The following is a 23,531-nucleotide window of genomic DNA, read 5'->3' as shown; positions in this document are numbered from 1 at the left end:
TTTTTTTTTTATATAAAGTTTATTATCAAATGTATTAAATATTGGACATATTTCGGTGAGGTATGCCTAAGAATTATAGGCCTACAATGTAAAATAGATTTTGATGCAAAAAAATCATATCCATTTTACGCCGCACCAGCGTTTTTATTAAAATCGAACGGGGGGTCAATCTATTTGTGACCACCTTGTGAGTTGTGATTGATGAATTATTAACCCCCTAGCGGTATTCCTGAGTGTGACTCGGAGTGTGACTCAGGGTGGACTTGTATTGGATGCAATACAAAATAGCTGTATTGAGTCCAATACAAAGAAATATTCATATATGTATCTTTATATTATATATATATAATATACATGCTACTGTACACTTACATGTTTAAATATTTTGTTTATTAACAGATTTTTGTGTTTTGGTATTTAACGTTTATCATTAAATGTATTAAATATCGGTGTTATGCCTAAGAATTACAGCCTACAATGAAAAATGTATGCATAAAAATTGTACCGCTGTTTGCATGGAAATTTGCACAGAATTAGACTGCTAGGAGGTTAAAGGAGGATAAAAATCATATTTATGTGCATATTTGATATATTGAATTGTGAATCATAAAAGTGTCCTGCACGTTGAATTTGTGATAATTTGTGTGACAATGTAAGGCAGTGTAGTGAGCACAGCAGAGCCCTGGCCCCTGGCATGCTGAGCTGCCTCTGTCTTGCTGGTATAGGGAAGTGAAAATGAAATTGCCTTGTGCTGCGAGTGGCTGAGGCAGGGGGCGGCCCCACCAATGAGAAGGCAGCGGCGCGCCAGGCTCCCCTCCCTGTCCTTGTGCTGCTGAGCAAACACGAAACAAACAAATCCTGGGAGGGGGATCTCTGCTCAGCTCTCTCACTTTCCTCTCCTTGTTTTGCTTTCGATCTGGAGCCGTCAGTTTTAGTTTTGATCCGGCGATCATTTACTATTGGTAAGTAACTTAAGCGTAGCTCACCGACCTGTCTGGCCGATGGATCGGGCGATCCGAATACCATGCTGCTTTTAATTTCCAGCTGCGGGCACATTTCATACAATTACAGGAAGCAGCGCCAGGCAATTACCAAATAAATGTCAGAAGCACGAGAAAAACAAAACGGTATTAGGAAGGTGAAGTTTTAATTTCGCTTTTGGATTTGCTGATCGGCTGTCAGAATGAGAAAGCTGATCGTCATGCCAGCTCCTCCGAGCATGGATCGGCCAGGTAACTGCACTGCATGGCCTTTTTAGGAAGATTGGTGGCATTGCTGTGTGTCGGTGTTTTCATGGCCCCCAGATCTCATCTACCAGCTGCTATATATACAGCCTCCCAAAGATCTCTGATATCAGTGTGTGTGATGTGTGCAGCACTGACATCTCATCACAATCATGTGCCAGGCAGGAATCAGAGCTGGTAATGGGGAGAAATCATATTGCCATTGCTTTGTGTGGGTACTTACTGCACCATCTGCAGGGTCAGCACACTGCATTCTGTGGTTGTATAGTTCAGCAGATGTTGTGTGGTACAATACCTGACAATATGCAGTACAAGATCAGTGATGGATCTCTTATATACAACATGTAGTGTCACCTATTCTAAAAATGCTTTGTTTTTTCCTAAAATGTTCCCATATGGCCCAGGAAAGTTGGATGATTGTGCAGCAAATGTCTGCAGAATTCCCCCCTAGTTTCACACAATGTACAGGTTGTGTACTTCTGTGCACCCTATAGATATGTGGCCAAGGGGTTCTGGATCTGGTCACCAATGCCACAAAATCCATAGATTCGCTATTGTGCATTTTTTTGATGCAGCAACGTATGGTAAAGAGCCTGTTACTGGCAAAGGCACCTTACAGAATCTAACATTGATAAGAAGTGAATATCTATGGCCGTACGTGTGTGTTAGCTGGTTGCGGGTCTGTTTGTGATCTCAGTAAGGACGTTCTGCAAAGTGAACACAGATATGTGAACTCTGCACCTATTCTGTAAAATATACCTTTAGTCTGGATACACATGGATTTGTGTGCTTTCATTACGCTGTCAACAATCATGGGTGTTCATGGGTTGCTAAGTTCATTGATCAGCAATGTAACACATGCTGATGTATCAAAACAAGGGACTTGCGTAACAACATATTGTACAGATGTGGGCCAGAACCATTTAAATGATGGCTAACGTGTGTGTGATTGTGTTGATGTGTGTAATAAATACATCATTGTGATTAGGACTTTATTTGTGGTATTACCAGCATGGCAGCCTGCTGTTGAGGTACCCCTACCATAGACGTGAGCTGGTATTATTGGACACAATTGTGCAGACTTTTCTGGCTCAGGCGGTTTGAGGAATAATAATACAATGTTACACAAAGTTGTTGGTCCATAGAAAGCATAGTGGGGCACAGGTGTCTATGGGTGGTCAGGCCATGTCTGCAGATCTGTCTGGTATACCTAGGTGTCTTTATTGGCTGGTTTACTGACATGGGCATCTTGAACAGATACTGATTTATAGGTGGATTTATACTTTAGTGATCCGTTGTTATGCCCTATGTTGCAATGCAATAGGGCAGACCAGTGCACAATGACGGCACTGCCAATGGAAGCCTTGCAGGGAATGTGTGGGGTTCACATGTGTGAATGGGTCCTCGAAGTACCTAGACGGATATTTTATTGCATTAATATAGATAGTCTGCTGTAGACATTCTCAACCTTTTTTGCCATTGGAGGACTCTTGAAATAACTTTCAGGTCTTCCTCTCTATAATTACTATCTCCACAGATCACAGTACATTAGTGTGGTGGTCAGTAGGAAGAATTCCTCTTACATTGCTGACCAGTGGGAGGAATGTTACTCTTACAGATAGACAAAAGATTATTGGTGTCAATTAATCTGATTTTGGAGTCACAAACTCATTGATCATGGACCCCCAGAGGAACCCTGGTTGGGAATCGCTGATCTGCGGTGAGTCCAGCACCAGGACAACCATCTGTATCCTGGGATTTAACATGGAATTAGATGTCCAGCTGTTCTTCTAAAGTGGTAATTGAAACTAGGAACTGGTTGTGAGTGGAAAGAGAAACCATCCATGCAGATGGAGGGAGAACACACAAACTCCATGCAGTCAGTGATCTTGCTGGGAATTTAGTGTGGTGATGCTGGAGCAGATTTGGGTGTTTGCTGGCTCTGTTTACCAATGTTTGGAGACTGGGGGGGATTTTTCTGGGATTGCTCGCTATACTAGGCCTCCCAGCTTGGATCTCAGATATCCCTGAGCTAAATAGTTTTTGAGTTGGTTATATAAGAGGATTTACCGACGGCCTAAATTTGTTGTGACACCGCCTGCCCATATCCAGTATCACAGCACTTGTGTGTGCAAGGTTTCCATTTCACAGCTAATCTCCTGAGCCAGAATTGTCGGGGCCCAGACATGGCCGCGCACATTGCACACAACCAGTAAACATTGGCAAGTTTTTCCTAAGCAAATAGAGAAATTCTCCTGCAGGCCCCAGCCTGAACTGTGCTGGTAAAGCTGTGCTCAGCCTGCCGGCCTGACAAGCCCGGTTTGCTGCAGTCAGCAGACAGTGCAAGGGTTAACCCGCTTCAAAGCTTCTCTCCTTTCAGTCAAGTAAGTTTTGCTGATTGATTTCAGGACTGACCTATCACAGCGCTTGGTTGAGAGACGATTAGCCAGTCACATTGTTTGTTAACACGTCAGTGAGGAGGAAGGACTGTATTGCTGGCAACTTCTAACAAGCAGCGGGGGAAGGGAGTGCAGGCTGGGGATGGCTGCCTGGGACTCCATTGCTGTAGTCCAATACAGGAACATGCTGGCTTCCGCCTTTCAATTCTATAGGCAATGCTTTATGCTCCTCATTAGAACAAGCCTGACATGTCTTGGTGTGGTGTTCAGTACTGTAACATTGTGTGCATGGGGAGAATGTGTTACAGACTGGATACATATGTCATGAGAAAGAGATAGACCTTATAGAAGTAATAAACACTGCATGGGAAAATACTAACATCAAATCATCTAACATGCTGGATTCATCATCCATATAGATTATTATTAAACAGGATTTATATAGTGCCTTAAACTGATTCATCGAATCAGTTTCTGTGATATACTTAAAGAGGAACCAAACTCAGAACGGCCAAAAAACGGCCATCCATCCGGGGGTGTCTTGCATCTGGTCCCGCGTCGTCCCAGCATCCGTCTTTGGGTCGGCGCTTCGGACGCCGCCATCTTCTTCTCTTCTTCCTGGTTCTTCATCCTACGTCACCCAACCCAGGCGCGAGATCTGGTGATGTAGGATGAAAAAATTTGCCGATCTATTTGCGCGAAAAGGCTCCTTACTTGGGCATGCGCAGAAGGAGCACCCAAGAGCCTCCCGGGATACGTGACGTAGGTATCTGGGGAGGCTTTGCGCTCCTATTCATTCTCGATCGCCTAGGCCAGAGGTCAGCAAACTTTTTTGGCTACTAAGCCATTTCAGGGGTAGACAGGCGCACACTATGCCGGACTCTCTCTCGAGTCCCCCCCTAATGGCTCCCCCCCCCACCATGAACGCTCCCTGAAGAGAAATCTCTCTCCTCCGCAATGCATATGCTGCAAAAACAGCATTTTTAACTTACATAAAAGAGTTTTCTATCCTTTTATGAAAAGTGAAAATTCTGAGGTTAGGTATGCTTTAAACCAGGACACAAGTCAGTGAAACTTTGTATTTAGTAATACATTGTACAATTGTTAAGGCAATGTGGTGCCATTGATTCCTAACCATACATTGGGAAGAAAAAGTGTATTTTCAGTGCTGATTTTAAATGTACACACACACACACACACACACACACACACTGGATCAATGTTTCCCTACTAGGCTACTTCCAGAGGTTCCTTAAGCGGAACTAAACCCAAAATTAAAAAAATAAAACATGTACCTTTTAATACCCCAGAACCATCAGGAGGTTTCTTCATTTTGGGTCCCACATCGTCTCGGTATCTGTCTTTGCCGGGTACTGACATCTTCCTTCTTCCAGATTCTTCTTCACGTGTCACCTGATCTCACACTGTGCATGTGTGAGATTGGTCATTTTTTTTTCCCATTGGTGAAAGGGCTCTTTCTGCACATGACAGATATTAGGGCATGCACAGAAGAGGCGGCCAAGAGCCCCCAGAGATCCTTGACTGGTATCCCAGGAGGCTTCCGCTCTGCATCTGTGGCAATCTAGACAAAAAGGGAAGGTGCTGCACCCTATTTTTTTGTGTTGCACTTAAAAAAAATTACTTTAAATAAAAGGGTTGTCTACCCTTTATTATAAAGAAAAAAATTTGATTTTAGGTCCACTTTAAACAATGAGCACTTTGGACCTCTTATGTCAGTTTATCTAACACCAATGATCTTTTTGGCTATCTGTAAAGGTGATATTCTTCCCACAGGCCAGCAATGTAAGAGACATTCTTTCCACTGATCACCATGTACTGTGAGCTGTGGATGTAGTAAATATAGCCGGGGTTCCCCAAGACCAAAAAGTAAGTTCCCAGGACCTCATCCTTCTTTTTATTCTTTCACTGTCCCAAGAGCAGGCTAGGGATTGAGGGAGAACTCTGTATCCCTTATAAAGTTTAGAACTATAACATAGAAAGTAGTTATATTTGTCTGGTTTGGCAGAAATGTCTCAATCCCAGAATTGCATGAAAAAAAAAATTACAAACATTAGCAGGTGATGCTTTTAGGGACAAGGTCCTCTCCTCCTCCTGTGTCAGTCTGTATCCTTCATTTGCTACCCCTATTTAATTTACAGCGCTTGCATAATATGTTGGAGCTATATAATAGTAATTTTACAATAATAATACATCCCCTGTTTATGTAATTGTGCATTTCGCTGTTTGCCTGGCGATCAGTATATGTCCTTTACCAATATCTGGTTTGGTTTGCTTTTTCCATGTATGTTTATGTGGATTCATGCTTGTTGTAACTTTTTGTACAGCACCCCAACCCTCCACATATCAGCTGACAATAGATGGAGTGTCCATTGCAACATTGACTGATGCTTTGTATGTGAATATTTGTATGTAAGGAGACTGTTCATTCTGGGTGTACAGGTGTTTCACCTCCTCCATTCATAGTACAGCAGCAAATAAACCAATTTCCCTCCTTTGTCAAACATTCATTGCCATCCAATATAGACTAGGGTACATTGTGTTTTTTTAAAGATTATGTTTACCCAACTTTGTAAACCCTTCTTATCTAATCAGAATGTGAATGTGTTTCTATGTGTTACTGCCATTCATACCATGAGTATTTGTCTTTTTTATATTTCTCTATATTTTATGACTGTGACCAGTCCTTGTGAATGAGGAGCAAGGAATAGAGTAGGAATGACTGACACACCCAGGCAGTGAGCACTGAGGAATGTGTGGATGAATGGCTTACCAATGAAGTTTACAACACTGGAAAACAGGTCCAGCAGCCTTGCTTCTGAGTCTGTACAGCTTTGCTGCAGTTTTTTTATGTGCCTTCATACAAATTCCAAGATTTTGAATCCTGTCAATTGTCATTTTTCTTCATAGACATTATGAGCCTTCATCATTGTTTCTGTAATTAGAGCTGTATGTATTATGTAGCATCTGCCAGCAACTTTCCATCACTTCCAGTTCAGGCATGAATGTGGTTAATGGCTATAGGACAATATTAGTGTTTTTTCTGAGCTGTGCTAAATAAAACAGAAGCAATCTCAAAATACAAAAAAACCACCAGGAAGTAGGTTGTTGATAGTAAAGAAATTTCTGTGTCCTTTGCCATCAGCCTTTTCCCTGGCTCCTGTGGGCTTTTTGTTTCTTTTGCACATGTGCCATGCATGTAGAGCCCGGCTCTATTCTCGGCACCACCAAGAATAGACGTAGATGCCTGGAGCATTGTGATTCCTGCACATAACATCATCAGTGGCTTCCCAATGGCCAAAGAGGATCCCTGTGGACACAACAGCAGAGATAGCAACTTTGGGGGACCTAGACCCCTGTCATTTGCTACAAGGTGTTTCAAAAAAAGGTGAATGTGTGCCATAATTGGCAAGTATGCTGGGCACTTACTAATTACGGCAAAAGTTTGTCCCCACCAACACGAGCTTAGTTCTGTAACCTTTACATGTATATTTAGACTTAATAGTCTCTTCTGCCTTTAAAAATAATCCTGCCTGTCAGGACTTCTAAAAATGCTGGTAGCTTTTCTATCTCTGGCTTCAATGTGTTACAACCCACTGAACACAAGCAATCATGCAGCTAGTAAAGTTAGAATAAAAACCAAAGACTGAAGTGATATACATCCTTATTTTGGGATAATAATGTGTAGAATATCTCAAACCATCAGCAAGCATGATCAAAGCTGAGCAATAGCAACCTAATAAAAATATATGGATTAAATTATAATTGATTCCCTGTTGGTATACTTCTGAGTGTCATTACTAAATATTACATATGTACTAAGATTAGTAGAGTGATAAAATACAACATGAGATACCAATATGAAGGCTTCTCACTCTACTAAAGGAAAACAAATAAATTCATTGCTGCCTGTTTACTTGTTGAGGGGTTTCTTCACACATTTGGTCTGATACCTATCAGTCAGGAAGTGGGAAGATTTTCAACCACTTCCTGTTTTGTGAAATAAACTGGAAGTGAAAATGTCTCTTCTTAACAGGGACACAAACAACAATAGGAAAGTTGAGTTCTAATCCTCCATAACTTGAGTAGGGACTTTAAAGCTGAATACAGAAAGTTTTAGTGTTCAGTTGTTAGAGTATGTAAAGACAGAGTGTTTTACCAAGTCGGCTCATGTGCAATGCGTATCTGACACTTTCATTCCAAAATATCTGTGAATATTGGTATTTACAGGTTGTACTGTAAAATTGATCAAAGAAAAATGAAGAAAGCCTCTAGTCTTTGCCATTTCCATTATTGTGCTTCTGAAATATGTTTCATATATTTGTGCAACATGGATCTATTTGCATCTGAATTGCACCTCAAATCACCTTGCATGAAATGTCATTGCAATCCCTAAAACTCATCAGGTTTTTTTTTTTTTTTTTTTGGGCCATTGAGGTACGTTGGACGTCCTGTTCAAATGAATAGACTGCCCTATTGTAACACATTTCCACAGTGTAAATGAAACTTTAGTGGAATCTGATTGTTCACTCCACTTTAATAATATGCCCAGTGTGTGGTTTCAGGTCTCTGTCTATATTTCGCTATCATGTGGGTTGGGGTCACAGTGTAAGTGGTTGTAATTCTTTGCGCTCAACTTTTATTAGTAAGATCCTGATATATCCAGATATCTGAAATCTAAAATAGGAGAGGCAGGCAGTGTTTATACAGATACACTGATGTGCTTAGTTCAGCTTTCAGTATATCTGCCAGTACAGAACATCTTTTTTTTTCAGAACAGAAACTAACACACATACTCTATTATTAGAATGTGAAATAGGAAGTAGAGGAAGCAGGAAGTAGAAGAACGTTGGAAACATTTTTCGAATTGCTCTAAGACAGTAAACACGTGTATGTGCACACATTGTATTAAACAGTCTCATCTGACATTTCTTAAGTTTCTTCACCTTTTACTCTTTATTTTGTTTAGAGCCTCAACTCCGTGAATAGCTGACACTCCTGGTGTGATGATTTGCCATGTGACAAGCTCAGAATATCTTGTTTGGTGGAAAAATATATTTGTCTGTAGCAGACTATTGCAAATGTCATCACAGGAAAGAAACAATTTTTTCATCATGTATGTACAACACAAAAATGAAAGCATTCCTTGTTTGAGATTTACAAACACAGCCATAAGTAAAGTGAATTCTGATTGTTTGCAGTGCACTTAGGAATGAACAAATAAAAATAAAGAGGTTAAAAAAAGGTGCTCACAATTTGTGAATGACAGTCTCTGTTTACGTGTGATGTACACGTAGACTCTACCAGCCAAGGCTTGTAAAACATTGATTGCGTTTGCTTACTTTGGATAAACTGGCAAAAATGTGCCTGCAGCACAGCTAACTATTCTGTAAGGCCTTGTTCCCATTATGTACAACACAGTGTGGTTCAAACTGCGTTTGATATGCAAGGACATGGGATGTTAAATAGAGAGCAATGCCTGATGTTGGCACTTGTGTGTTGCACATTTTATCAGTGCACTGCTGCATGCATTTTTGTTTGTTTTTGTGCCTTTCCCAATTCCATGGATGTTTCTATGTAATGACAGGGGTCATCCAAGCAAGTGATATGTTACAGTATAACGCAAGGCAAAACACTTTCTTTTAGTGGGAACAATCCACTTTTCATCACCTTGCAATGGGGCTCCTTATTCAGCAATCCAGATACAATACACAAGACTTATTACTGACATTTCAAATTGAGGAGCCTGCAATAACTTCATCTGGATTCCTAAATGAAACGTATCCATGCAAGGAGATGATGTGCAGTAATATCATGTGCTAAACAGAGGTCCAATTGGATCAGCACCCATAGTGAGACCTGAAGCCAATTTTTAAAGGGCTAATTCTTAGATTGCATTCCTTGAGCATGAGATACAGTCACTTGATGTGACCATTTGCTTTTAGAACGATGCTATCAAGAAAAACTTCTTGATATGACCACTGTCTCGTTAAAGAGTTTGAAGAAATGGCTTGGTAACTGTTCAGGGAACAGAGAAATGATCAAATCTTTTACCAATATCAACTAAAATTCATTGCTGCATGGTCAGTAGTTAAAAGCATGTGTGTCAACTGTATCTACCTTTCTGCTTATTCCACTTTTCCAAGCACAATTTGTTGTCTCCGCAGGTAATCAAGATCCATTCTTTAGTTTGTTTTCTCTAGAGAGGGGTAATAATAAGCATTTTATGTACCTTATCCCTTGCCCTCCCATCCCTCTTTCTGCAGCTGGCACTTTAGTTTTTCAGTGATACTAGTTGTGGGTGGCCCTTGGTATCCTAACTTGCAATGCAGGTCTGAATATGAATGTATGTGTGCTCCTTATGCTGTATGTGTAGCAGTGTATATATTGTATGTGTACGGATATGTGTGCAGTATATACTGTCATATACACTTCAGTGAGTTCTTCAAATAAACATGAGGTCTTCACCCCAACATTACCTAAAATAAATTATATAGAAACAAAAACACATTTGTCATTTGTTGTGTTAATTGTATGTGTTTAGTCTGAAGGCACTTTTTGAATGAAGATCTAATGTTTTGTTGATGAGTTAGGTGTGCTTAGATTTTACATGGCTGCCTATATAACGGTTGCTCTATTTGTGCATGCTTTTAGGATTAGAAATAAAAGTACATGGTATGAAAAAACCCAGAATCTTTTGACATTCCCGCAATAATTTGCTGTATATCTAGACCGGGGTGGGCAAATTTTTTGGCTCAGGGGCCACAACGAGTTAAAAAATATGACTGATGGGCCACGCCAGTATGAATGGATAGTGAGTGTTTGTGTATGAACTCTGATGTAAATTATTTGAAAGGCCATTACCTAAAAGTAAAATAAAATTTACATTCAATTTCAGTGACAACAGTGTTATTGGTCACCTTTTTTTTTTTTTAGTGGATAGTTTTATCCCAATGATCTGATGGGCTTGATTAAAAAATCTAATGGGCTGTATTCCCAAGCCAGGTAATATAAATGAAAAAAAACAGCTGATAGGGGCACAGATTTGCTGTAGTAAGGACTTTTCCTTGCAAAATGAAAATATCATTCCATGTACAACACATCTAGTCATGGGTTGGCCTCCAGAGCTTATCACATGCCTGCACTGTGAACTGTATTAGGTTACATAAGGACATTATCTTTGAAATGTAATACATTTGTTTTAAGCTGAACTCCAGAAAAACTGGAATCTTTCCAGTTTCAGTCTTCAGTCTTTTTTTGTGTTGCAGAGTTGTCATCCTTAGGCTATGTACACACATCAGATGATTCTCGTCCGATAATCTCCTCTGAGGTGACGATTGCGATGTAACTACAGTGCTTGTTTGGCATCGTTCATGTATCCCTCCTGGCGGATCCTCGAATGGGGAACGATCACAAAAAGTGAAGGCAAGACAGCGCAACGGGGTGCTGTTCACTCATTCTCCCCCCTCCTCTCCATAGAGCAGAACGGCCATGTATGTACAGCGCTCATTCGTGTATCTTTCAGTCTTTTCTCGTTGGAAAGGATCGTGTAAGATCCTTTCAAACGACAAAAATCTGAGGTGTGTACGCAGCCTTACTCTGTGAAATTTTACTGGAAGTAAATGTACAAACCAGACTATCAGGCTGCTTCTCTTCCTTGATTATCACAGGTAATATTCAGAAGGTGACACCTTTGCATTTCCTAACTGTAATGAGGTGTTGTCGCCCTTCTGATTATACAAAATATGCAAACTAAGAGTTTTTGGTTTGAATTACAGGTAGGTAAGTGATTTAAGTGAGCCTAAATTTCTGGGTACAATTGGGCTTATTTACCAATATACAGTCACAATCTGTTTGTTGTAAAGTAGTACTAAATATCATCTTTAAATATATTTATCACTCTTTAGAGAGAAACAAAAGTGTTTGAGAGCTGTGAAAAACGAAACCATAGGTGTTCCTATCTGAGGCCCATGTGACAGGAAAAGGGTTAATGTAGCGTTGTTTAGTCCTGCCCAGCTAATTTCGGTTTACAGTGCTGTGTGTGTTTGAACTTGCATCACTTTTAGAAGATTGCAAGTCCCAACAGAATTGTGTGAAGTCAGTGTAAAAAAAGAACATTGCCTTTACAGTGGTAAGAAGTGAACTGCCTGGCTAGCTGATAGTAAAATAACTTCTCTCTGTTTTACTAGGGTGGGAACACATCTGAGCTGTTTGTACTGCAGATTTTTACATCAGTTGTATCATTTGGATGCTCTAGTTAGTCATTAGAAAAGATGTCAACTTCTCACCTCCTGCTTATTCTAGGATAAAAAAGGGTGAAAAGGGAACCTGTCGGAATACAAATATAGAGGCTACAAATGGAGACTTGTTATAGGTGCATGCAACATGGCTACCATGGTTATACTTGATTTTCTACACAGTCTCTGGAACAATAATCTAGCAAATAAAATCAGGACTTGAGCTTTCTTACAGTGTTATTCACTCAGTATATAATAAGGATAACAGCACAGCTTTAAAACAAAATTCTGAAAGGTATTTATGCTTCATTGGGTATTCTTTGATAAGACAAAAATATTCATATATATATATATATATATATATATATATCAAGAGTTGTTGGTAGAAATCACTCAGATTCAATCAGTAGCCATGTACATTGCCACTAATTAAATAATTTTTGTCTCAATGTTTGCCAATTTATGGTGAGTTTTACAGCTGGGACTAAAATAATTTTTGTGGATGTAATAATGTACTGCAGATGCAGCTAATAGGAGTTATTCACAGTGCACCATTGCCAGGAACTTTCACAGATCCTGCATTAACATTGGATGTACAGTAATCATGACACATAAACTCAGACCCTGTAGCTGGATTGTGAACTTGAGATAAAAAATGTGCAGCTTTGGTTGCATTGGACCTTTGAGAAGGTAATTTTTTCCCCAGGCATATCTAAAATGTTCCTGTGAGAGGATAGATTCCCCCAGTGGGTAGTTACTGGTAAAAATGGTTGTTTGAGCTACTTAAAATTTATGTCATGTTTGTGTTTTGTGAACACATGTTTAGAATTTCCCATATGCATTTATGGTTCAATTTTTTCACAGATGCATCTTTATGCATTTGACCTGGAGATTTCTACTTAGAATTATTTTTAGAAATAAATAGTGGTTAGCTTCAATTGAAATTGATTGAAACCTTATTTTTATTCTTATACTATTAGTTTGTAATGACATTTTAGATTAACATTTTGAAAAAAGACTGTTTAGTCAGCAACTTGCTTGGATACATCACTTTATGAGTCCATGAAGGTTATTGAAGTTTGGAAACTCTTTTTCTGAATAATCAAATATCGAACTTGTCCTAGGGGTTCTGGCAAATTGTACAAACCTTTGGGAGAATTGGCAATGATGCATAACTTCCTAGCAGTGTGTCACAAAACAGTCCACCACTAACAAGTCATTTTCCCAGAATATCTTGCAGGGTCAAAGGTGAAACAAATATTAGGATTCAGTAGCATTGTGTTCTAAAAATCAGATAGTGTACGTTAATGATCTAGTAAACATGGTCCTTATTATGAAACTTGCCTTAAAAGTGTAACTAGACCTTAAAAATAAAAAACTGCCACCGGTCCGGTCCTTTATTTGAAGAGGGGACAGGCAATGTACCTTCTGCATGAAAATAAACTTGCATGTCTGGTTGCAGTTTTTTTTATTACACTCCCTGTCCTGTCTCCTGTCCAGATACCTTCACCCTCATCCGGTCTTCTTCTGGGTCCCCAATCTTGATTGGCGAGGCCGGAAGAGCATAACTCTTGCACATATGCAAGGAGTTCATTCATTACCAGCAGTCAACACTGAGCAGACACAGCTCAGTATACTTCAGCTATCCTGCCTGCTTACAACTTTTATTATCTATTTAAATGGCTACATTGCCACCCTCGCATCTGCAGCATACTACAGCCTGACAGGTGCATGTAACGGGTGTGAGAGTCACTGGCAAACCATACCACGTTCTGCCTTTCTCTTGTCAAGTCTCATTTTTGCCCCACTTACTGTCATAGGCTAGATTGCCCACACACAAGTCAAAGTTGGCAGAAGTACAAGCCCAGTCAGGAAGTACAACAAAATGGGAATGGTAGCTGTAGTTTTAGCAGGTTTAGCATTATTCTATAAACTAGTCCACCATTGTTCTTTGGTCAGATAGCCTCTGTGGCTTATAGAACGCAAGCAGATATGTTAACAGTTTTGTACACTAGTATGAATTTTTATTAATAGTTGATCAGTCTGAATTCAGAAAAAACTTTACATGTGAACAAGAGTTTACCCTGCCAATCATTTTTCCCAGATTAGGATTTACCAACATATTTGTTTTTTCACAGCTGATCAGAACCCAGATCCAGTTGTATTATTGGATCAGAAATTAAAATCTGCCCACTCTTATTGTCAGCAACTTTTGCTGTAATCAGCAACACAGTTAGTCAGTTCCTCCAAAGAAAACAAGTGCTGCTCCTGAAATAGAACTTTGATCTTCTGTTATCTTAAAAGAAACATTGAAGTAAGTTACTTTATAATTTTATCACCCCTAAAAGCTCTGGTTTCACAGAATTAAACAGAAAATATCTGCTTACACAGCCATATTTTATCAGCTTTGAAAAGATTTCTCCAGCTTTCTAGGAACAAAACTAGCATTTTTTATTAGCTCTGAAATACTGTATACCCAAAGTTCTGCTTAATTTGTCAGGTTTGGATGTCCTGATATGCCTATTATTTTAAAGAGCACCCTAGGAAGAATAGGCTGCCTGATCCTCCCCAAATGCCTTTCAGATACATAGTCCTGTACCAGGATTAAAATCCCTCTGCCCTTCCTGCAATCTGCTCCTCTCTGCTATTCCTCTGTGAAAGTAGCCTTTACTGTTCCTGGCAAAAGAATCATAAAGGGCAAGGCTGGTACAGTACTTCTGCTCTTACCCTGCACCCTATTCCTCTGGTAGGAGAAAGCTTTACAGGGCCAATCACCTGACTGCGCCCACTACCCCACTCCTAAACTCTATTCTTATCACCCGAATCCACCCAACTTCTATTTCACCCTGAACTTTGTTGATCACATGACCCCTGACCCCGGTCACGTGACTCCACCTACCTTCAGTTCCTGCAGCCAGCAGGAGTTCTCCAGCTTGCCACAAACAGTGTAGTGGGTGGGAGCTCCATCGCTGAAATATCCCAGCATGCATTTCTCTTTACAGCTGTGAAAAGGACAGATGACAGTGTTTAATTTTTAAGAAAAAATACTTTTTTTGAACCCACAATCAGTAGGTTAAAAAAGTGCATATCTTTGCAGATCTCTACACTGGCTTCCATTTCACCCTAGAATCAAATTTAAGGTCCTCTGCTTTGCCTTCAAATCTCTCCACAGTTCTTGTCCCCTTTACATTTCTGACCTGGTAAAAAAAAAATACACCCCCAGCCGCTCTCTCTCCTTCTCGGATGACCTACAACTGACTTCTTCACTCATAACCTCATCATACGCATGGATACAAGACTTTTCTAGAGCTGCCCCAATTCTCTGGAACTGTTTTCCCTGTCCTATTCGGCTTGCTCCTACTTTCTGCTCATTTAAAAGAGCACTCAAAACCCATTTTTTCAAACTTGTAAGTTCTTTGCGGCAGGGTCCTCTCCTTCTGTATCACTGTCTGTATTCGTTTGTCATTTGCAACCCCTATTTAATGTACAGTGCTCAGTAATATGTAGGCACTATATAAATCCTGTTTATTAATAATAATAATAATAATAATAATATTAACCCACAATCAGTTATTTATATATTCATATTTGCTGCCATAACGCAGAAACACAGGGCACATATATATATGTTGCAGCACATATGAGTGAACTTGATCTTATATGTTTTTTACATTTCTGTTATTATAAGATATATAATGAAAAAACATTGTCTTCTATAGTTGTATGTCAAAGCTCTATCTGGGAAATAATGATCCTTTCCATTAACCTCACATTGATGCATTTTAGTTTATTTTCTACTAAAACAAATTGGAAAACAATATTTCCAATGACTAGTACTGTGCTGTTGTTTTTTTTTTTAGTTTAGGTTGCTTGTGCAGAATTTTATTCCTCCTGAGTTCTATTCCTGTTGGGTATATATGGATGGCTGTGTCAGTCCAGCATTTTTATGGCTGTGTTTGGAATGTGCTCTCTCAGTGATTCACACACCAGACTGAAAAGAGATGGCTATACCCCTGCCAAGTCTTCACTTCTTCCCAGAATTCTCTTATTTCTGAATGTTACAGAGAGATTATTAGGCAATTTCTCAATAAAACATGTTTAAAATGACAAAACTTACAATAATTACAGAAATAAAATTGTTTTTTTTAACTCTTTAAAGGTATTTACTATAAAAGATCTTTGAATGTCGGGGGAATCAATTTTCATTTTTTAAAACAACTTCCCCTCCCTAACAGAAAAAGGCTCCAACTATGCCTCCTTGGCTGGTGATATCAACACAAGCCATCACTGATCTGTGCTAACTTCCTTTGTGTAACTTCCTGACCCATTGCCAGTTGTTTTGTGGAAGCCGCAAGCATGTAGAGTTTTACTTTAGAATAGTATATTAATATTATTTTTCATTAAACCAAACCTCATAATGTGCACTTGCTTATAGGTCTACATTGCTGATTATAGATAGAACTAAAAGTATTTTGCTTATAGCGTTTATTGCCTCATAAAAAAAAATAAAATGTGGAGGTTAAACATGCAGAATGCAGAAGTGTATGTCACCGTTTTGGCTGAATTGCATTTTATGCAGTTGCTAGATGAGTCAACAACAAACTCTTCAATTTGGGTACAAGCAGATTTCTGATTTTGCTGTAGGCTGACATTTATTTTATTAGTTGAGAAGAAACATTTGAAGGACTTTGCCAGAATTAATTAGTGTTTTAAATAATTATCTACACTAAATCTCTCTCCCTGGCTTGATCTGTTTTTGACTCAGGACTGTGTTGGTTACATTTTTAAAGAAAGTGTCAAAGTCCTATTAGAAGGCCAGTCAATGATTTATACATCTATAAATTTACTGTAAAACAAAACACTCTGAACTGTGGGGAAGGCAGCAAACCTGAATTATATTATTCATAAAATAAAACATTTATTGGTATTTGTGCTTGTGGAACATTATATTCTTTTTGAATGTACTAGTTACATTGAGGGTAATCATTGGAACGGGTATTCTGGAAAATACACTCATCTGAGTCTGAGGTCCCAGAGATTCTATTGCTGGGATTTATCCCTTGGTGCAGCCTCTCTACAATTAAAATGTGCAATCATAATAGTCTGTATTGTCTTGTATTATGTTTTGGAGCCATTTTGTACGTGTTTTTTCATGTGTAAGAGTTGCACACCACTTACCTAAAATGATCTCTCAAGCTGCAGCTATTCCGTGGTAACAAAACATTAAAAAGTTTGTTTTTACGTTGCTGCAAACTGTCGAGTAATATGTTTCCTTTAAACGCTTTGACATACATGGTTTCATTTGGTGATCTTTTTATTTGTTAATGTATCACTTTGTTACTTTATTGTTGAATTTAAGTAATATGGTATAAAATCCTTCTTGCAGTGTCATTCCTTGAACCTGGGAAAAATGCCTGTGGAAAGGATGCGGATGCGACCGTGGTTAGAAGAACAGATAAATGCGGATCGTATACCGGGATTGAAATGGCTTAATAAGGTACTACTAATTATTACTGCTGTTGGGTGTTTCCCAAGCATTGTTATTGTCCTGCTGGTAGCCAGTACTACTGAATGTTGTGGCACTGTTTAAGTCATGAACAAAATGAGAAATTTTCCACTATAAAGAGAGAAACAAAAAGATAACCTTTATTGTGTAGATTTTAATTTGCCTAAATGTGTAATTCTTCACTGCCTCTACCATTCCATTGCATCATTATTATCATGATACCAGATTATGTATCATTAAATGCTTCCTGCTCCTTTTGGACAATGACGGACCATGGCCCACATCCAAGTCTAGTTCAGTGGAACCTACTACCAGACTCCCCTGTACACTAGTGAATGTAGTGCATGTAACCAGTAAGGAACTTTTCAGTTTCATTGACGTTCTGAGCAGCTGGGGATTTTGCTGACTGATCTTTATTTAGCTAAATGTTCCCATCTATGGTCAAGGTTGTAACAGAATATGAACTGTATACCAGTATTGTAAACAACTCGATTATTCCATTGATTGTACAATACTTTGATGACTGTGTAAAGATAAAGAAGAAATAAAGTTCATAGGTAAGGTTGGAGGGGGGGGGGGTGTAGATGTAGTTTTATCATTCCATGCTTCCTAGAGCTGAAGCCCTGTACAGATGTCATGTTTCTTGAACTTTTATTTCTAGATGTTAGATATTTTATGATCATTTCCAGCGACATGAAAATGAAAAAGCTCTTTACACACAACACTATAATTCTATAAAGAGGGGAGAGGGCCGGAGCAGATTGTGTACAAGTGAATTGTACATTTACTGTATTCCGCAGGTAGGAATGTTGTGAGCTTGTTGTTGTTACCAGTGGCACATTATTGTAAATCTTTTTTTTCTTTTTTTTTTTTTTTTTTTATCTATTAGAATATCTGCACTAATTGCACAAAGTTGGCAGGAAAAGTCGTTCAAATCAATGTTCAATACAGGGTTGGGGATGGTTTCATTATGTGTCCCAAGATTTTAGATAAAAGTTTGGAAATGGTGCAAACCTTCAAGCCTTCAGATAACACAACCATAGGATGTGAGAGATTGTTCCTCTAAAGCTGCGTACACACTTCCAATTTTTATCGTTCAAAATGAACGACGAAAGAACGACGAACGATCGATTGGGCAAAAATCGTTCGTAAAAAAAGTAACCAACGACGTCGACGAACGAGGAAAGTCGTTGGAAACGAACGACCGGACCGGCGGATCGGATTGGACGACGATCGTTGACCATCGTTCGTGTGTACGATCGTTCGTTGATCGTCCATGGTCTGAGCATGCGTGACGAACGAACGTTCGTTCACTTCCTGTCGTGCACGTCACTCCCTGTATCGCTCAAACGATCGTATCTATTGTGTGTACAATATCTACGAACGATCGTGTCGTTATCTGTATGTGCAGGATCGGTGCTATACGATCGTTCGCAGATATCGTGCAGGATCGTTCGTCGTTCGTTTAACAACGATAATAATTGGAAGTGTGTACGTAGCTTTACATTCCCATCGTTCATCTAGATTTACCTAATCTGTATGGTGATGCTATCTTTTTAAAACATTTGGAGAAATTTCCCGATATGTATTACAGTGAAAGTAGAAAAATGTAATTTTAAAAATTTGTGTTCATTGTGCATGTGTGATTTTATTTTTTTTATCCCTTTGTGATTTTAACAAATCGCTTGATTTTGCAAATCTTTGTCAGGCCCACGTCTCCTGAGTGCCTTTTTTTTTAGTTAATATTGACTTGGGAGTATCTTGGTAAGAAAAGGTCGGCGAAGGGTACGAGCAGCATCAAAATAAAAACAATCCCCCAATCCTCCCAATATTTAATATATAATTAATATAATAGAAAAAATATATTTACAGTGGTCTAAAATGTTTGTTATCTTGTGTATCTACATGTCACCTTTAGCTGAAGCATAATCTTCATTTATTATGTTCCACTGTTTATTAGTGGTATTACTGTAGTATTTTAGTCACCTGTATATCTCGTTATTATAAAAGTACATTGCATAATTTTTTTTTTCTTTTTGGAACAAATACATAAGGTATGTTCATTCTGTTGCCAAATTAAGATGTGTTGTAACTTCCTCTTGAGTCAGTAAGAGTTGTAAAAGGCTTACATAACTTTTGTAGGGGTTGTTAGCAATTGCTGTCAATAAAAATTGTGAATTAGATTCTTCTTTATCATGTGTTTTTTCTGCATGTTACTATTGATGAGATTAGTGAGATTTGTTTTGTTCTCAGCTTCAGGCGGAATAGTATTCTCTGTGAATGCAAAAAAAAAGATAATGATTAACTTTACTTCCCTAGCAGTGGAGTTGTTTGTCAAGTCAAAGCTTGTACTGGGCTGAGTAGCTGTCACATTTGTTACTTTCTGTATAAATAGAATCTTCACCAGCTGTAACATGAATGTGCAGTAGCAGAGGTGTAGCTACAATCTCTTGGACCCTGATGCAAAAATTAATAAATACATTTTTAATACCAGTTGCAAAACCATGCAAACAAAATGTATAGTATAACCAAGTTTGAATTAAAAAAAAATAAGAGGGCTGCACCTAAATGAAACAGTCTGTAGACAGCTTTACACTGATTATGTATACAACTTATTCCAAATCTACGCATTACCTGAGCCTGATTTATTAAAGCTCTCCAAGACTGGAGACGATAAACTTTCATTAGTGAAGCTGGGTGATCCAGCAAACATGGAATGGATCTGGATCCAGGCTTCAAAACATTTGCTAGAAAATAGCAAATGGCTTTAAAGAAAACCATTCCAGGTTAGCTATATCACCCAGCTTTACTGTTTAAAGTTTCTCTTCCCCAGTCTCATCCTCCCAGTCTTGGAGAGCTTTAATAAATCAGGCCCACTGTATTGGTAATATTCTTCTCAGGCAAGACATTGCAGAGGGGGTTAATTAATTTTCAGACGATGGGAAAATAAATGGAGGTATATGGCACTTACGCAGATCTCTCTTAAACTGACCATGGACATTCTAGTTGGATAATTGTTTAGGTAAAATTTGACACAAGGGACCTAGCCAATCAAGAAGGATAAAGATTACAAATCCTGGAAATAGACCAGGTGAAGCCGACAGCTTATCTGAAACAGCAGGAATTTAATTTTACTGGCTGCTTACTTGTTCCAGATCAGTAACTGACTAGTTTAAAGGCCAAGGTAGAATGGCAGAGCCTATGTATACAAAAAGTCAACAGCGACTGCGCCAATTAGGCTACGTACACACGTCAGATGATTCTTGTCAAATGATCTCTTCAGGGCTATTACTAGACGAGAATATGACTTGTGTACAGCGGCCATCCGACATTGTTCATGGATTCATGGACAGTGAACGACGAAAGACTGCAGTGCAAGTGAAGGGGAGAGAGCGCTGTGAGGTGCCGCTCATTCGTTCTCTCCCTCCCTTCTCCATAGAGCAGAATGGCGCTGTATGTACATGCACCTTTTAGTCTTTAGTTGTTGGAAAGGATCCTGAAGAGAAAAGTCTTACATGTGTACACAGCTTCAGTCTCGCTGATTCGCCTCATAAGTAAGATTACAGTACTAGGAATAGTTTGGGTAAATGTAAGTATGTATCTAGTTATCTAGCTCTACTCTGCAATTATCCTTCTTGAATCTGGTCGTGTAAATGACTGTGTTGTATATTGCATGCGTATGAATAAAAGTAGTGGTGTTGCCATGGCAGCAGGTCAAAGGTTTGTTTTCATTTTCTACCTCCAGAAACAGCATTTTGCAGCCATGGTAGCGAACAGATAAAGATTCCATGAACAGATAAAGACTCCACGTATTTGTTAGAAGATCAAAGTGTATTGCATAAAATTTTGCTGATTATCAGTCTAAAGTATAGAATATATATATATATATATATATATATATATATCCCTTTTTTAGTAAAACGTATTCCTCCTTCCCATCGCAGAAACCTGGGAAACGTAGGTTCATTTCAGTATAGATACGGCGCTGTTATCTATTTAATTAATATTTTGACGTAAGAACGGCATAGATCAGAATGTACCATAGGTCAGCTTATGCCAACAATTCTACAGTAATTAACCTCAATAAACACATGTTGTGTTTGTATTAAGAATGGGCACTGCACTGACACCATAAATTGGATTCATTGATAACCAGACCAGAAAAATATGTAAATTATAAATTATTACTAAAAGCACTAAAGCTCTAATCATACTTGAACGGCACACTCATTTATGATATGATGATATAGCAGCTTGTGATTTGGTTCTCTATTTAGGAATGCAAGACAACAGGTGCACATTCAATGTAATTTTCCCTATCCAAAGCCCCCCTGTATGAGTATATTTTGTTGAGTATTAATATTAGTATGAGTATTAATATTATTTAATACTAATTAATAATACTTATTAATTAATACTAATTAATATTAGTATGAGTATTAATATTAAATAATGCAGTGCTGGGCATAGTCACCTATACCATTCTATTCGTAATCTAAAGTTTACAGATTTAACCACTGCAGACTGTATTCAAACCAGCTATGAAAACCTCTTTCACTATGTATGCACATAATAATGATATGTTTGTTGGTTGAATAGGATGCGGGATACATTTGCATAGACCATATGGAGCTCCATAGAAGTTTTAGTTTTGCTACAGTATTTTATGGTATTTATTATGCCATGTAATGCTATTTCCTACATACAAAAATATCCAATCACTGATATTTAAGGTATTCAAGGACAAGGAGGGTGACAATATGTGGACTATTCCAAGTTTGTAGCCCCTCCACTGTTTTTCTTGCTTGTAGATCCAAGTGAAAACACAACTCAAAAAAAACAAAAACAAAAAATGTTACATTTTTAAGCACCACTACAAACTTTGCACTGTCTAATGTTGTAATATTGAGCATTTTTTTATTGCAATATGTTATTACATAAAGAAGGTTTTAAACCCTGTAACCATTGAAAATCTCTGCAGCTGGTAGCTTACCATTCCTTTGTGGGCTGATGCTAATGTTAACAGTAGAAAAGGAAACATATTTGCATCGCTCCATATGCACAAAGGAACAAAACCAAAAGTTTATGTCCTATAAATGTTTTTCCTTAGCTGTAGCCTAGTGAAGAGTTAAAATCCATGCCAGGTTTTTGCAGCTATATAGGTCTCTGTCTATCCTGCTGACAATTTACCAGACAGGAAGTTTGGAGAACTCTACAATAATAGAAGGATATAAATAATAAAAAGCCAGAGGGAATGTGAAGGAAATCCCCCTAACAGGGCCACAGATAGCAGTATATACCAGCACGGGTTCTAATTTTTTCCAAACCTATCCAAACCTAGAAAAAAGCTGTTTGCCCTGTTAATACACTTACACTATTATACACTATAAACTAGGGTAGGGACTGTAATTCGCAAACAATGAAGTGCTGTCTCTGCTTTTCCACATTAATCCATGGCATTTAGGGGATTCCCCTGAGTTTGAGGGGTTTATCCGCCTGCATAGAGTAGGGAAAATTGTACTTGTTCACAAAGGAATAATAATTTAATCTATAACACTGGGGAACGCATTTTTTATTGAGTTAGATTGAGTTAGATCTTACACTTGTTTTTTTTTTTTTTTTTACTAATTTTGGGTGGTGAATCCGGAAATTAACCCAGTTTTTTACAGTTCTATTACAGCCACTTTTTACGATACAGGATACCCCCCATTTTTGTCAAAAAACATACATATATATATATATATATATATATATATATATAACTAGAATGTACTGTTTATTAAAATTTCTTTTGTTCATACAAAGGATTTGTTGTTACCCTATGACATTTGTTTTTACAGTAAAACATATAAAAAATTATTCGGGTAAGCGGTTACATTTTTACGCCTATAGCTTTTTCTGGAGTGATCAGTGTTAGGACAATCCTGCCGGACCCTCCAACAATAGTCAGCCATCATATGTGCATCCCATTTACCCTGATACCGTTCTTCCATGACCTTCAAATCTTGGTGAAATGGTTCACCTTGCTCATCACTGACTGCACCAAGGTTTTCCAGAAAGTTAGAAAGATGGCTATGCAGAAAATGCACCTTGATGCTCATATTGCAACCAAGCATTTTGTAGCTCT

General features: G+C 38.4%; 1 protein-coding gene across 4 annotated transcripts in view; it reads left to right on the top strand.

The window, feature by feature from the left end:
• Nucleotides 1–829: 829 nt before the first annotated feature.
• The window catches only part of IRF2 (interferon regulatory factor 2), a 45,150-nt gene continuing 22,448 nt past the window's right edge, over nt 830–23,531 (top strand). The window contains exons 1-3 of one of the 4 annotated variants that reach the window (XM_072406126.1): nt 840–962; nt 8,631–8,777; nt 17,285–17,395. In XM_072406126.1, the coding sequence (XP_072262227.1) occupies nt 17,309–17,395 (87 nt within the window). In that variant the 5' untranslated portion in view covers nt 840–962; nt 8,631–8,777; nt 17,285–17,308. Of the gene's footprint in view, nt 963–1,044; nt 1,233–8,630; nt 8,778–11,131; nt 11,155–17,284; nt 17,396–23,531 lie in introns of those variants that run through there. The other 3 variants (XM_072406127.1, XM_072406124.1, XM_072406123.1) reach the window with 3 other exon arrangements.

This window comes from Pyxicephalus adspersus, chromosome 3 (assembly GCF_032062135.1).
Source record: "Pyxicephalus adspersus chromosome 3, UCB_Pads_2.0, whole genome shotgun sequence".
Lineage (NCBI taxonomy): Eukaryota > Metazoa > Chordata > Amphibia > Anura > Pyxicephalidae > Pyxicephalus > Pyxicephalus adspersus.
Note: the sequence above shows the minus strand (reverse complement) of the source record. Positions and strands in the feature narration are given on the sequence as shown.